The 14,163-nt window shown below is 47.1% G+C and overlaps 1 protein-coding gene across 1 annotated transcript in view; it reads right to left on the bottom strand.

Moving 5' to 3' along the window:
- Window positions 1–14,163, bottom strand: part of CAMSAP3 (calmodulin regulated spectrin associated protein family member 3) — a 260,013-nt gene that overhangs the window by 37,607 nt on the left and 208,243 nt on the right. Inside the window, exons 9-11 of the mRNA XM_086960399.1 lie at window positions 6,214–6,275; window positions 5,017–5,089; window positions 2,356–4,471 (exon numbers count right to left, since the gene is read on the bottom strand). Coding sequence (XP_086816525.1) covers window positions 2,356–4,471; window positions 5,017–5,089; window positions 6,214–6,275 — 2,251 coding nt within the window. The remainder of the gene's footprint in view (window positions 1–2,355; window positions 4,472–5,016; window positions 5,090–6,213; window positions 6,276–14,163) is intronic.

Consider the following 14,163-nt stretch of genomic DNA (forward strand, 5'->3'; position numbering starts at 1 on the left):
TTGTGGGCAAACCAATCAGAATCTCACACCATTTTATTGATGGAGTACAGAGATGGGAGGAAGTGTGACAAACCGTAATCAATTCTCTAGCTTCTTAGTTATATAGGTAGGTCATGGAATAAATAGTTGCCTCTTTCTTCACATTTAGCACAGGCTTCGGAAAGAGATGGGCCCAGAGGACAGAGCAGAGTTGTGTATACCAGCTGACAGCAGGGCAAGCTACAGTAGGTCCTGGCCAATTGCCTTTGACATTAAAGGAGGCACAGGTGCTTACAAAGACAATGCAGCAGAGCATGGACTGCTTTGGCGTGCGCTACAGTGACTCCTGTTTGGCCAAGGGTGTGGATAAACCCCTTTGATGCAGGTCTCAAGATTGTTACGTGGAATACCACCTGGCAAATGAAAGATAAGCCTGCCTGGTGCGGGACCTCCACACTGGGAAGCACTTGGCTTGAGGACTGCAGCTTTACCCGAACCTGCCCCACAAGCAGTACTTGATTCTAGCCATGGTACCCTGCTGAGGCCAGAGTACAGCCAAAGCTGCTCCCTGGGTCTGAATACCATGATCACCAGGACATGCTCTATGAGCATTACTTGGCCTGGGAAAAATGCCCTTCCCATACTAAAGTATACAACAAAAAGTGATGGGTGGAATGCTTGAATTAATCTCAGCCACTGGTAATTACTCGGGCCACATTCCAATCCATTGTTATTTTGCACACAATGTTCCCATTCGAGCAGTGTTGAGATTGATATGCATATAGCTGGATCCAAACTGAGGTGACATGATGTGCAAAGGAACGCTGGATTGGGAGGTGACTACGAGTAAGTATCAGTGGCTGGGATTAATTCAAGCATTCCATTCACCACTTTTTTTTGTATACTTTTGTGTGTTGCTCTATGTGGAATGGGTACGCCCAGACTTGGGTCCAGTGCACACGGTCACTGGACCCAAGCTGTACCCTGCTGATAAGTCCATAACAAGGGTGAAACCAATCCTGGTTTACTTGTGTTCTGGTTTAGGGAGGACCTGGCTTGGCAGTTTGAGCTGGACTGTGGCCATCAGAGCAGGGTCAAGACTGATCTGCATAAAACTAGGTCTTTACTGAGGAGAGATGGTGTCCAAAATAATGATAAGTTAGGATGCAGCCCAAGTAATTGCCAGTGGCTGAGATTAATTCAATCATTACACCCATCACTTTTTGTATACTTTACCTTACTAAAGACAGCACCATGGATGCAAATACCTGGACTCAAGGCACTCCTTTCCAGGCCCTTCCCAACCAGAGCTGGGGGCCCTCCCCATATCACAAGTGACACACACGGGTCCTAGAGTACAGTGAAAGCACTGTTTTCCCTGCACCTCACCGACTCCCCTCAGGGCACCTGCTGGAGTCACTCATCCCAAATGTCCATGCCCCAGCAGAACATGAGCCAAACATAAGATGACTGCTATAGAACAGCTTCATGAAAGCATGCAATGTGTCACTAGGTGAGAGATATAAGTGAAGGCTGTGCCTGTGGAAATGAAGGGTGTAGCTAGGCGGGCACAAGAGGAGTCATAAGCCTGCATGATAGCAAAGTGAAGGGCATGAGGTGCCTGTATGGTTGGAGTGCCTGTATCAGAGGTGACAGTATGGGGCAAGTGCAGGGGACGAACGATTGTGCCCGTGTGTAAATGCAGTGGGTGTGTGAAGGTGGTGCTTGCATTTGAGCAGGAGTGTGCCTTTCTATGAGGATTGGAGTACTTGTGTTTCTTTGGGAATTGAATCATCAGGATGAAAATAGCTTGATTACGGGCCCAACTTAGACACAGGCAGATGGGTTACTCTTTAACAAAAATTGGGGGTGTCTCGTCCACCATATTACAAGTGTGATATAGTCTGCGGCACTTGTAATTTGGAAACTAGTTATCCACCACATTTTAATGGAGCACCCCATCCGCAAAGCTCTAAATAAGGATGTAAGGCTCCACAATCCAAGAAAGTGATTAGGAAGAAGAGATGTTTTTGTAGAATTAAGAGGTAAACATTTCTTGAGGAATAAAGAAACAAGATTTACCTGCATATCTTTAAACCGGAACTGTACAATGTAGGTCTCTGAAAATACTGACAAACATGTTTTGGAAGACAAAGCTAGGATGATTAATGAGAAACAGGGATGTCAGACGTCTCAAAATACCAGTGGAAGCAGAAGTGACATCATGCCAACATGACACCAACACTACCACCCCCTCACGATGAGCCGTTTATCCCTTATCTGTTCATTTGCACTTTAAAATGCTCGTTTGTGATACTGCAGTACGAGAAGAAAGGCAGAAGTGGCATAACAAAGGAGCACCAGAAGAGATCTTACCTTAAAGAAGAATCCAACGCCACTTCTCTGGCCTGGTCCAGACTCATCTGCTATAGACTCCTCCAGGGAATCATCTCCTTCTCCCCCAGAGTCCTCAGAAAGCCGCAGAGCAGAGAGCGGGATCTCTATCAAATTGTGCCTCCTTGTGCCGGGTGATGACACCTCACTGCTCATGCCATCCCCAGAGGTGCTTGAACTCTGGGGCAACACAGATGCCACAGGGCGATGGATGCCAACATTGTCCATGCAATATTCCCCGTTAGAGTAGGTGTCACCAAAGTCAGACTCTGCCCCATCAGCAATGCTGGCCAAGTCTGCATATTCATCATCGGAAAAGAGCAGGGATGACCTAGTTTGGACAGTAACTTTACTGGGTGAGAACTTGCGCAAGCGGGGCATGTTGTCAACATTGTTTGGTGGGGTCAACACTCGTGTAAGGGGTGGGATCTTCAGTTCCACGGGTCGGTTGTGCTTTGGACTTTTGGGGAGTGTAGGAGGCGGTGGCTTCTTGGCAACTGGTGCTGGGGATTTTGGATGTGGTGCACTAGTTCTTCGAGATGGAGAGGGTGACGGGGAGGAAGAGGACAACTCAACAGATCTAGGAGGCACAAACTCCCGGCTAGGGCGATGTACAGGGGTCTTGGGAGAGGAGGCTGGGATGACCCAAGCTTTGGTCTTCTCCTGGTGCATCAGTTTCTGCTGCTGATCAGAGAGCCGCTGCATGTCCATCTGGAGGGAGCTCAATGCCGAATTGAGTTTGGCGACCGCCCGGTTGTAGTCACCCAAGTTATCATCCAACCCGCCCTTTGTGATTTCTGGTGAGAACGTTACCTGCTTGTCACTACGCCCTTTATTTGGAGTCTCAATGTTGTTATTTTCTTCAGGCTTATGTTCCTTCACCAGCCTGTCCTGTGGGCAGGGGCTTGGCATAGTCTCCTCATCCTCTATCCTAGACAGTCTGTGCTCCAAAGTCACTTTCATTTCATCCTCGTCAACATCCACATCTTCTGGATCCACCTCCCCATCAAGCTCCTCTTTCTTTTTAAGCTGCAAAAAGGCACTTTTACCCAATCGCTGCCGGTGTTTGGTGAAAATGGCCTCAATTCGCTTCTTCTGTGCCTCAATGGCTCGTCTCTTCTCCTCTAGTCGAGCACCAAGTTGGTTCATCTCAGAGTTCAGGGCTGGGCTTTTACTTGGGCTCTCTTCTGCTTTCTGAGCCCAGGTGGTAGTTGTTGGGATTGCAATTGGCTCAGAGGTGGCTTTGGGAGAACCGCTGTTACCATTGGGCTTCACATCTGTGGCCAACTTTTTCTTCCGTTCAGCGAAGTTTGTCATTTTCACCCCAGAGCTAGAGGAGGTTGAGCTGTCAGGTTGAGAGCTCAAGGAACTTTGACAGGAGGTGCAGTCATCTTTTCCACCAGGATCCTTCTCAAGGGGTGGCCGTGGGCTATCCTCCATATCAGAGTCTAGGCTGTTATCCCTCAGGACGGAATCATCATCTCGTGACATTCGATGAGCTTCTGGCACAGATCGCCCATTAGTAGGCCCATTATGAAGTCTATAAACACCTGCACTGGGCACCTCTGGGGCCTCTTCTTGTGCCTGCCCTTCAATATGAGAGTGCCGTGGTGATCGGGGCTTCATATGCCCTTCGTTCTTCTCAGGTGTATGGAGGTAGAAGCCGTCAGCCGCTCCCTCTGGATGAAGCCTTGGCTCTTTTGGTTCTGAGCTGTGGATAATCTGCAGGGCCTCCTCAATTGTGGGCAGCTCAGAGTGATTCAGCCCATCCACTGGGCCATTCTCCAGAAGTGCTCCCGTAGCTTCCACATCTTTACCCCCAGTCTTGTTGGACAACTGCATCTTCCGGATAGCCCGAGGATTTGTCACATGCCCATTAGAACTAGGCCGGGAATCATCTCTGGCCATGTACACGGGCACATCTTCTGGTGGTGTAAATGTACTTCTAGTTGTGCGTTTTGGAGCCGTGTACGTATTTGGTGCCAAACTGTCTGAGCTGACTGACCTCATCATAGAAACTGGATTCCCCATCACGATGTCCACATCACTGTCGAGTCCAAAGGGAATGCTGAAGGAGACCGCTTGTGACAGAGGGTGGCTGTGAAGAAGAGAAAGGCCAAGCATAAGCAAAGAATGCAGAAATGCAATTTTCTAAATGAGAATCAGTTGCTCATTTTAAGTCTGAACTGGATTTTGCAATTTGTACATTCCTAGTGTATAGTGGAGAGAAACACTAACTATTGTCTCCTTAAGAGTACTGCTAGCAAACCACATGGCAGTCCATCTGGTTGCTTTACAATAACAGTAACTTATTATGTTGTGCTTCAGACCTCACTTTCTACGCACTGTAAATAACAAGTGTTACTGCTACCCAATTTGAAGGAATTAAATTCATGGACCTCAGAAAGATTGAAGGCTGAGTTGGCTCGCACAGATGCAAATGCTTCACCTTCAGATCACTGCACGCTTCAGTGGTACAAGTTCAATTCGCTGAACTATCATACTTGCTATAGAGAACACCAGGTATACAGTGCTGAAGAAACTGCTCTGGTGAAACTGGCATAGGTGCCTTCAGTACAGCTTTTATTTTATTTTTTATCTCCCAGCTTCTCAAAACCAGAACACAGCATGAACCCTCCTCACCTCAGTTGCTTTTTATTCCAAGTCTTGCCAAAACCCTCAACTTGGGGCATCGAAGTAGAGTGATGCAGCGACCCTGGAACAAACACAGCAAAAGGTTAGAGCTGAACAAAGAAAGCATTGTCAGCACACAGACAAACTCCGGGAATCTTACAACGGAAATAACATCACACAGGGTCCATGCATCACTGGTCTCGTACAGTGTCATGGAGACTCATGCAGAAATATTACAGGTTTCATTCAGTGGCCCCAACCACCGCAATGGGGTTGACTTGACCCAGAGTCTACACAGTAACCAATAAATTTTCCCAACAGGCCACCATTTGCTAGTAGTGCAGCACCATTTTATCACCCTCAGGCCCACATTACAAGTGGCTCGTTAGTTTTGACCGGCATGATAACTAAAGTAACCAACCCCATTCGAATTCAGTTCAGATTGAAAACTGCTGCTCAGCGGTATCCAGGGAATCATATGCAGAAATTGGCATGCTAAGACAGAATTCCGCATGTTATTCCTCCAAAACTCAATGTTCTGGTAATACCCCTCTTCTAGAATAGTAGAACTCCCCAGTAATGGTACGCCGAGGGTAGCTAACTAACGAGGATGTTTGCAGTCCACTCCAGACCCCCTTTTTCTAAAGAATGTAGGACTGGGCTAATGAGCTGTGATGGGCCAGCACCAGACAAACTGGTCAGCAACCCAATATACTCCACACAAACTTAACCGATGTCCTAATGGTAGGTTGGACCGGCTTTGGTTCTTCTGCCCTTTCTGAAGGAAATAACAGATGTGGCATTGGTGAGAGGTCATCGCTCTGACTCATTTTGCTTCCCCCCTTCCCTGGGCAATCTCACCTAGACCTTAAGCTGACCCTGTACCTTTGAAGAAAAGAAAAACCCTCCCACCTCCTCAGTCATCTCTTGTGGCCCAAAGCCAACTTTGCCCCTTTGTGGATCTCACCCCATTCCCCGCTCTCCTGCGGGGCTGCTCTTAGCCACCAGTAGTCTGGACATTAAATGCTCTCCATCTGAAAGAGTCTGTTGGTCTCCTTCCTTAGATGATGACTGAATTTTCCATTGTGCGCTCTACATTTCAAAGCAGAAAGATACAACTAAAGGGTCTATGAACATGTGAAGAAACAACCCCTACTCTGTAAAATGAAAATAAGAATGTTTGAAACACGTTTTCACCAGACTCACCTGGAGACTGCAGCTGTCCCCCAGACAGGAGGGGATGCCGAAATGTAAACACAGGGGGTGCACTGTGGGGATGCAAAAGGATAGATTAGAAGATTGTGGATGGCAACATCAGACGTTCTGCACAAGATTACTCGAATAGGACCGGCGCGCCAGATAAATCCCCTAACATAGGTCTGTCCAATGGCCTCAATGAGAAGCAGATCTCCACCGAGAGCTAATGGCGACAGACATGTCTTCAACTGTATCAAAGGGTTTATACAAGTGTGGAGAAGGTGTAAGGCTTAACATCAGGAACAATACTATTAAATGGAGTTCTAAAGAGCATCCCGACAGTGAAAAGGTGACCTAATTAATGTCAAATCTAGGTTCCAATAAAAAAAAAAAAAGCATACCACAGTGGGGGAGCTCGGTCTTCCCAAGATGGAATGGGAATATGAGGGGTCTCGGGGAGGACCCAACCAGAACAAACAAAAGAGCCAACACCCCATACAAGTTCACCAAAGAAAAGTTGCTTGAGCTTTAACTGCTGCGGTGGCTGGCCTACAGGGAAGGAATGGCAGGAAAGCCCAGTCTTTGGTACATCCTTGAAGGTTACGAGAGGCAGGAGCCGAGTGGAGTGACAACCAGTGGGGCTACCTTGAGTCTATCTGAGGAGGCAAGGAGTCCCAATGAATCTCTATTTGTCCTATTCACATCTCAAATATCGGTGCTCGGACGCGAATTCCGGGTGTTGGTACACATGCGTCAAATGCATTTTCAATCATGACCTGTAAAGCTCTGAAGAAGTGCTTAAATGAAACGCAAACTACTTGACGTTAGGTTTTTTTGTCAGCAGTTACTGACAATAGGCCGCATCTTAGCATCTCTCTCATTTGGTACAAAGTCAGTATGTCGGCTTTAGGGGGGCTACACATTTCGGATCACTTTGCAATGTGTTTTCAGAAGGTAAGTTTTGATACTATCAAAATAATTAAATAGTAAAATGATATGCCTGGCAGTTTGCCACGAGAAAAATATTTCTTTCTTTATATGGAGTTAATAAGTTGTACTTCCAATATCGGGGCAGCAGTAGTCTTCATGATAAAGCAGGTAACGCAGTTCCTGATTTATGTACTTTTTTTTAAAATAACAAATTTCTATGAGGAACGGTCATTTGCCCAAAAATTTCAACATTATTACAGCGATTGATTTGATAGAGTAGTTTTTCTTGCTTTTTGCTCCTTTGTTCCTTGACTTATATATGTGTCCTGATGATACAATGCAAGTATCCAATAATGCTGTTGACACCTATGAAAAAGCTATAAGGAAAGAAAAAACTATTTTCACCCAAAAAATGACCCAGAACTAACCTGACACACTGTTACCTCATATGGATTGGCCACAGCCCTGCCAGGCAGAGAAGACTGGAATCAGGCAGTGGGCAATTGGAAACAGTATGGACATGTGCCAGGTGATATAGAGACCTTCTAAAGTGATAACAGAGGTTAACGGAGACTCGAGTAGATCATTTGCTCTTCTAAAGAACCAGAATCCACTATGATGTGACAAGACCACCACCGTACACCACTATGGTCCTCAGCTCGCAGGGATCCTTGCTCTGCAGGAACCACAGATCAGAAACCACCGATCTGCCATCCCGGGAAATTAACATGGAGGTGCTGTGCGCTTCATGGCCCTGATCAGCCCGCGTAACCTCTTCAGAGGAAAAGATCACATAAGGCCGGATGGTGTGGGCGAGGTCCTGGTTATAGTGTGCGGTAGTTATTTAAATAAGTACTCAGTGACTGCTGTGGACACAGATTACCTGAAACAAGCTCAACAAAACTAAGCATTGTGAACAGTACACACATGTCACAGACCTGCTGCAAGAGACTCCTCTTTTTTTTTAGGTCTCGCCTAGCGTTGCAGCACGCATGCGCTGCTCGCTCTGCAAGACATTGTAGATGAGGAAATTTGAGAAGCGGGACTTGAAGCCCCGCCCCTCTTTTTCATTGGCTGGCGTCACCGTTTATGTAAAACTGTGGCCACCAATTGAAACTGAGGCTTTTTAGTTGCCGCCCTTTCCCTGTCCCGCCCGGCCCATCCGGACTGGATCGTCTGCTTTACGGCTGTCGTGAAGCAATTCCTTATGTTTATAGGGGCCAAGTGTTTCTAATTAGTTCAACGCTTGCTTGATTCCGCAGAGCAAGTTTTAGGGGGCCATCTGTTTCCAATTATACCTTGGGATGCGACCTTCCAAATGTGGTGCATTTTCATAAACGCGACTCATGGTATCGCCTCGGCTGCCTCTTTGCCTCTTTGCCTGGGTCCGTTGTAAACACCGCAACTTAGTGGGTTTTTTTTTTGCCTCCTGTTTTATCCTGCCTCTGGAAGGTGAAGTGTGTTGAGCAGGGCGCCCTGTCACAGGGCCTCAAAGAGGAAGGGGACGGAGGCGTTTGAAGTTACGTCTACCAGCTCTCCACAGAACGGGCCCAGCACCACCTGCGTCACTGCCATTAAACAGCTTCCCACAGGCCTAGAGGAAGCAGAGCAGCCCCACTGCACTTCTCGTGGGAGGAGGGAGAGCCCCGCACTGCACAGGAAGAACACGTCTCTGGAGGCACCCACCGCCATGGCCTCTCCATGGAGCTGTTGCGCTGCGAGGCGCCAGCGGTGAGGCGAGCCCTGGCGGACCCGGTGCTGCTGCACAATGAGTTCATGCTGCTCAACCTTCTCCGGGTCGAGGAGAACTAACTGCCTCGGTGCTCCTATTTCAAGTGCGTGCAGAAGGACATGCAGTCCTACATGTGCAGGATGCTCGCCACATGGATGCTGGAGGTTTGTTTCCTAAAGACCACCCGCAGTCTACACTGAGGGACCCCTCCATACCTCACCATGTGCCCCCAACTACACAAGGAACCTCGACCCACCGGTTGCATTTTTTTTTTGCATATTTTTCCCTTCTCTACCCTCCCGGGCTGGCAGCTGCTGCTCTTCATGCACTTAAGAAACATTTCGGAAAGTCCCCCTCAGGGAGGGCTGTCTTGCAGCCCAGAGTGGGGTCATCCTGCATTAACTTTTACCTCTAAGGGGGATAATAGCTTAATATGTTAACATTATTGACACACAAGCTGCTATTTCTTCCTATTACAGTGGGTGTCTATGTATACAAGAGGTGCCATTTTTCGCCATATTAATTTGAGCTGTAAGGCGGGGTGTCTATTCCAGAAGGTGTTTGTAGGGTGCCACGAGTGGGAAGGATTCCAGCCCCTGGCTCACCTCCAGTAAGATACCTCGGGTGCCCATCCTCGTAGAGCTCGGCTGTACTCTGTGAGACCCATCCACCTCAGCCCCAGAGACCCCTAGAACACCCCACCCCTCCTTTAGCAGCTCTGTATGCCCCCATCTTCATCCCTCACCCACCCGGAAAAGACATCCCTTGGTAGCCCATAGCCCCAGCTTTATTGTTACGTATCAGGCTTCTATGTCCAACCTTCCTTTGAATTTTAATCTTTAACTAATTGTCTGCTTGAGCACACAAGACTTTTGCTTCTCTGTTGGCCTTTCTCTGCCCCCCACACGTGCCCGGTCTCTCTCCCGATCTCTCTGTTCTATCTCACTCTTTACCTTTCTTTCTTTCTGCCCTGTCCCTCTCTTACGTTTCCATTCTCCTTCATCTTTAGCTCCTTTCATGTGGTTCTCTTATGTCACACTCTCTCACTTTCCTTTTTCATTCTTTCTTCTCTCCCATCTCCCGCTCTTCTCTCGCAAGTTTGCTGTCTCCCGCTCTTTCCCACCGATTTGTTAGGTAGTTTCTCTCTCCTTTCGCATTCATTCTCTCCCTTCAGCTCACTGCTATTAAATTTTTCTCCTCCCCTAACTCTACATTCCTCTATGTTTCTCTTCTCTTTTATTCTCTCTCACTCTTCGCTACTTAGTAAGCGTTATATAAATGCAAATACTTACCTCTTTGCCCTTTCCCTGGCTTTCTTCGCCCTTGTTTCGCCTTCCCTTCTACCATTTGCCGGCACTTTACCGACCACTAGAACTCTTGCAGACTTTAGCTCTTTCCTTCACCACCTCTCTACCATCTCTGTCTTTCAGTTCCTCATCCCCTTCTCGCTTTCATTTATGTTTTTCACTATTTCTCCTGACCCCTTTCTCCTTCAATTTTTTCTTCCAGTGGCCCTTTTCAGGCGCTACAGCACTGCGGCCTTCAGGAGCCCTCCATGACGGCACCCAATCCTGGTGGGCTCGGCTCAGCTCAGGTCTCCCGAGGCCCCCGGCGCAGCACCCAGCCATGAGCAGTATGCAGGATAAGGCCGGTCAGTGAGCTTTATTCCTTTCTAGGTCTGTGAACGTTTGGCTGCACAGCTCATCTCGATGGTTGTATATAGACATGGCTGGGTTTATTCTTACATAGCATAAACTAACCTCTGTAGAACGATCTGTGGCACTCTTTAGGTCTTCTTTCTCTGCCACCCAACACACACTTTTTTTAAACTTTAATAAGCGTGGCGCTGTCTTCACGGACACCGCGCAATGCAATAGGTGTTGCTTTTGGTAATAACAATGCCTTTTAATTGTTTTAAAGGCATTGCCCTTTACAATGTCGATAGCTCAAAATAATGTCATTGTGAGACCTTTTGCATTGTAAATGTTGTTTATACCATGGCTAGAGTCCGTGCACCAGCAAGTGCACTTCAGCTAAGTGTGTGTGCAATTGCTTATGAGTCGTTCATTGCTTTCAGCTACAGGGATACAAACTAACAATGGGGCCTAGGTATCACCAATTCCCAGCCCCTAGGGAGGGAGTACAAGTGGTGGTTGGTCAGGTCTCGGATTATTCCCACCCTCTATGGAGTAGCATTACTCTTTAAGCTTAACCACCTCCCCCATTTAATCACACAGGCGTCTCTAGAAGTGAAATTGAAGTAGGGGGGCCCACATCGAGCCACAGTACAGAAAAAAACTGGTGGGGTCACCTATACTATCTAATATTTAAATCTAACTTTGCATCTGTGTGTATATCTATATAGATATGCATACATGGTCAGATTTAAGAAGGTAACAAACGCTGCTTTTCAATTAAAGGTTGTTGGACAAATGAACCTGGCTGTCAAGGTGCAGTGTCTTTATTTTGTGCCTCCTCCTTGCACACTCAGAAGCGGTGGTGGTGAGGCACAAGGAAGGGTCGGGACTATTAAAGCTGGGGCACGTGCCCCATCTTGCCCTCCTCTTTAGATACCAGTGTTTAATTAAAGAAAAGATATTTGGAGTCACCCACCTCCCTCAAGAAAGAGGAGCTGCCCAAACTTTCTCAAGATCAGTGAGAAAAGAAATCCAAATAATTCAAGACTAGTGAGCAAGAGGCCCTCCGAGTAATATGTATAAATGCGTTATGCTTCTTTTATTTATTTGTAATGGTGCGTTTTAGGTCTCGCCCACTATACCGTGTATACAGTCTGTTGGGAGACGTATTGTTAGCTTGCACAGGGATTAGAGCCTGCCAAGTGCTTACCGTTGGCTGACTTTTTGTAACTCATTTGCTTGCCTAGTTGTTAGTTTCGGTAGGCTTATCTTCCTTTTCTTGTGTTTGTCCTTCCCTAGGACCATGGACACATTACTTGTGTACTTCCACTACTTTCTTCTTCAGCACTGCTGTTTTTGTTTAATTTAAGTTTTGCAGGAGTGTGGATCTGTTTTTTAGCTGTTTCCCTCATACACTTCTGTCCACACTTCCGCATTCCTCTCTCTCACTTGTGTGAGTCTCCCACTGTGTTGCTTTCTTGCCTCCGAGCTTCTCCCGGCTAGCTACACGTTTGTCTTTGGCGTGTTTGCTCCTCACAACAATGCTCTCCATGTTGCTTCCTCCATCCATGACCCCCATTTTGCTTCTGCCCAGTGTTGCTTCCCCACAACCCGCTAAAACAAAAAGAAAAATTAATCATCGGTATTTGGAAAAAGAAAAACACCAGCATAAGCGATGCTGTGTATTATGGCTAAAAACCATTGGCAAAGCCATAGTCCCATAGGAGAGACCAATTGGCTTTGCAAATGCAGGTTTCCATACGGTATGGAAAAAAGGGGTGGCTTTGTGTGTTAATATGCATTTCACCCTCTGTGGACACTAGAGGATGGAATAAGAATCAAGAGGGAACTATGGATGATCCATGCACCTTATTCCCCCACCTAAGGGACAAACAGGATCGCCATGGATGTGTATGCACCACTTGTTACATTGCCTATAGGCAGGAGATCTACCCACAGATATCTACGCATCTTTTGTTTCATGTCTACGGCCACAGCTGATCTTAGGGATGCCTACACATTTACTCCATCTCCTATGGAGACACAGAGATGGACACTGGCTTCTAATCCTCTTGCTCCATTCCCTGCGGGCACACACCTATGACCAAAGGATCATCCCTGTAGATTTACTTCAGATCATCGCTCTAGATGGCCAAAAGAGGCCAACATGTTTCTGATATTTCTCGACCCCAACACAAAATTATGCAGGTGTGCAGAATTCCGCATTTCAAAAATCTGAATGTTAAGTTCACACAGCTTTACAACATAAGCAGGTGCCATAACGGCACTACAAATACAGCTCAATAACACATTACCTAAAAAATTTGCAAAATATAAAACAAGCTCAGGTGTAGCCTCAAAACCGCTCTGAAAATACAAAACCTTTTACGAGAGGTAATTTATTATAAGTACCTCTCGGAACTGGTGCAGCAAGCATCCCAAACTGCAGCTTAATATATAGTTTTGTTGACTAAGTCAGGAGTACGCATGAATTGTGGGTGTAAACTTTAAGAAGTTTCCAATTTCAAATATTGGGACATCACTTTAGTGACGCTATGTGAACATTATTAATCAGTGTAATAGCAGCATTGTTCATATGATTTAGGAGTATTGTTTTAAATATAAGCCTGGAGGCATCCGAGAACTGCGATTTCTACTAGAACCATAACCATCTTCAGTTTACCAAAGATCTTATAACTAATCCTTTTTTCATCAGTCGGCTTGCTTCTGAAAAGCTTTTCTGGCAGAGAAGGTTTCCTATTAAAACTGTATTTTACTTATGTGCAAGGCATATTATTAGTCTAAAATTAATAAAATATTTTTAATTACAAATACAACACCCGTTGTTTTGAAAGCGGCAAAATTGTGAAGTGAAAGTCAAATCTGATGTGACTCTTCACTACTAGATGAGGGGCTGGCCAAGAGATTGTTCACAGCTAGGTAGCTGCATTGGACTCCTTGTGGGTAGTGTACACGACAATCACGAACCAATACAACCTGAAGTCCCTTAACCACAAGAAGAGAAGCGACAGTCTGAGGGCTAGTGTAAGGGTTCATCTTATGGAGTCCTACTGGCCTTCGATGCTCTTGACATCTACCTTCCATTTGGGTACTGGAGTTTTAGCAATTGCATCACCCCAGCAGCAGTGGGTAGCCCCTACCCCTACATAAATGGGTGGGCCCTACCCCAGCAGCAACGGGTGGGCCCTACCCCAGCAGCAACGGGTGGACCCTACCCCAGCAGCAACGGGTGGACCCTACCCCAGCAGCAACGGGTGGGCCCTACCCCAGCAGCAACGGGTGGGCCCTACCCCAGCAGCAACGGGTGGGCCCTACCCCAGCAGCAACGGGTGGGCCATACCCCAGCAGCAACGGGTGGGCCATACCCCAGCAGCAACGGGTGGGCCATACCCCAGCAGCAACGGGTGGGCCATACCCCAGCAGCAACGGGTGGGCCATAGGGCGCTGCAGCAAGGGGTAGGCTATAGGGCGCTGCAGCAATGGGTGGGCCATAGGGCTCTGCAGCAATGGGTGGGCCAGTGCTTAATTTAAGCCGGCGCTTTCCAGTGGTCAGCACCGACACATAATTGGTTGCCAAATCAGCACCTTATTGTCAACACCATACTTAGAACAGTCTACCACATGGTGGCGCTGCACATC

This window comes from Lissotriton vulgaris, chromosome 1_1 (assembly GCF_964263255.1).
Source record: "Lissotriton vulgaris chromosome 1_1, aLisVul1.2, whole genome shotgun sequence".
Taxonomy (NCBI): Eukaryota; Metazoa; Chordata; class Amphibia; order Caudata; family Salamandridae; genus Lissotriton; species Lissotriton vulgaris.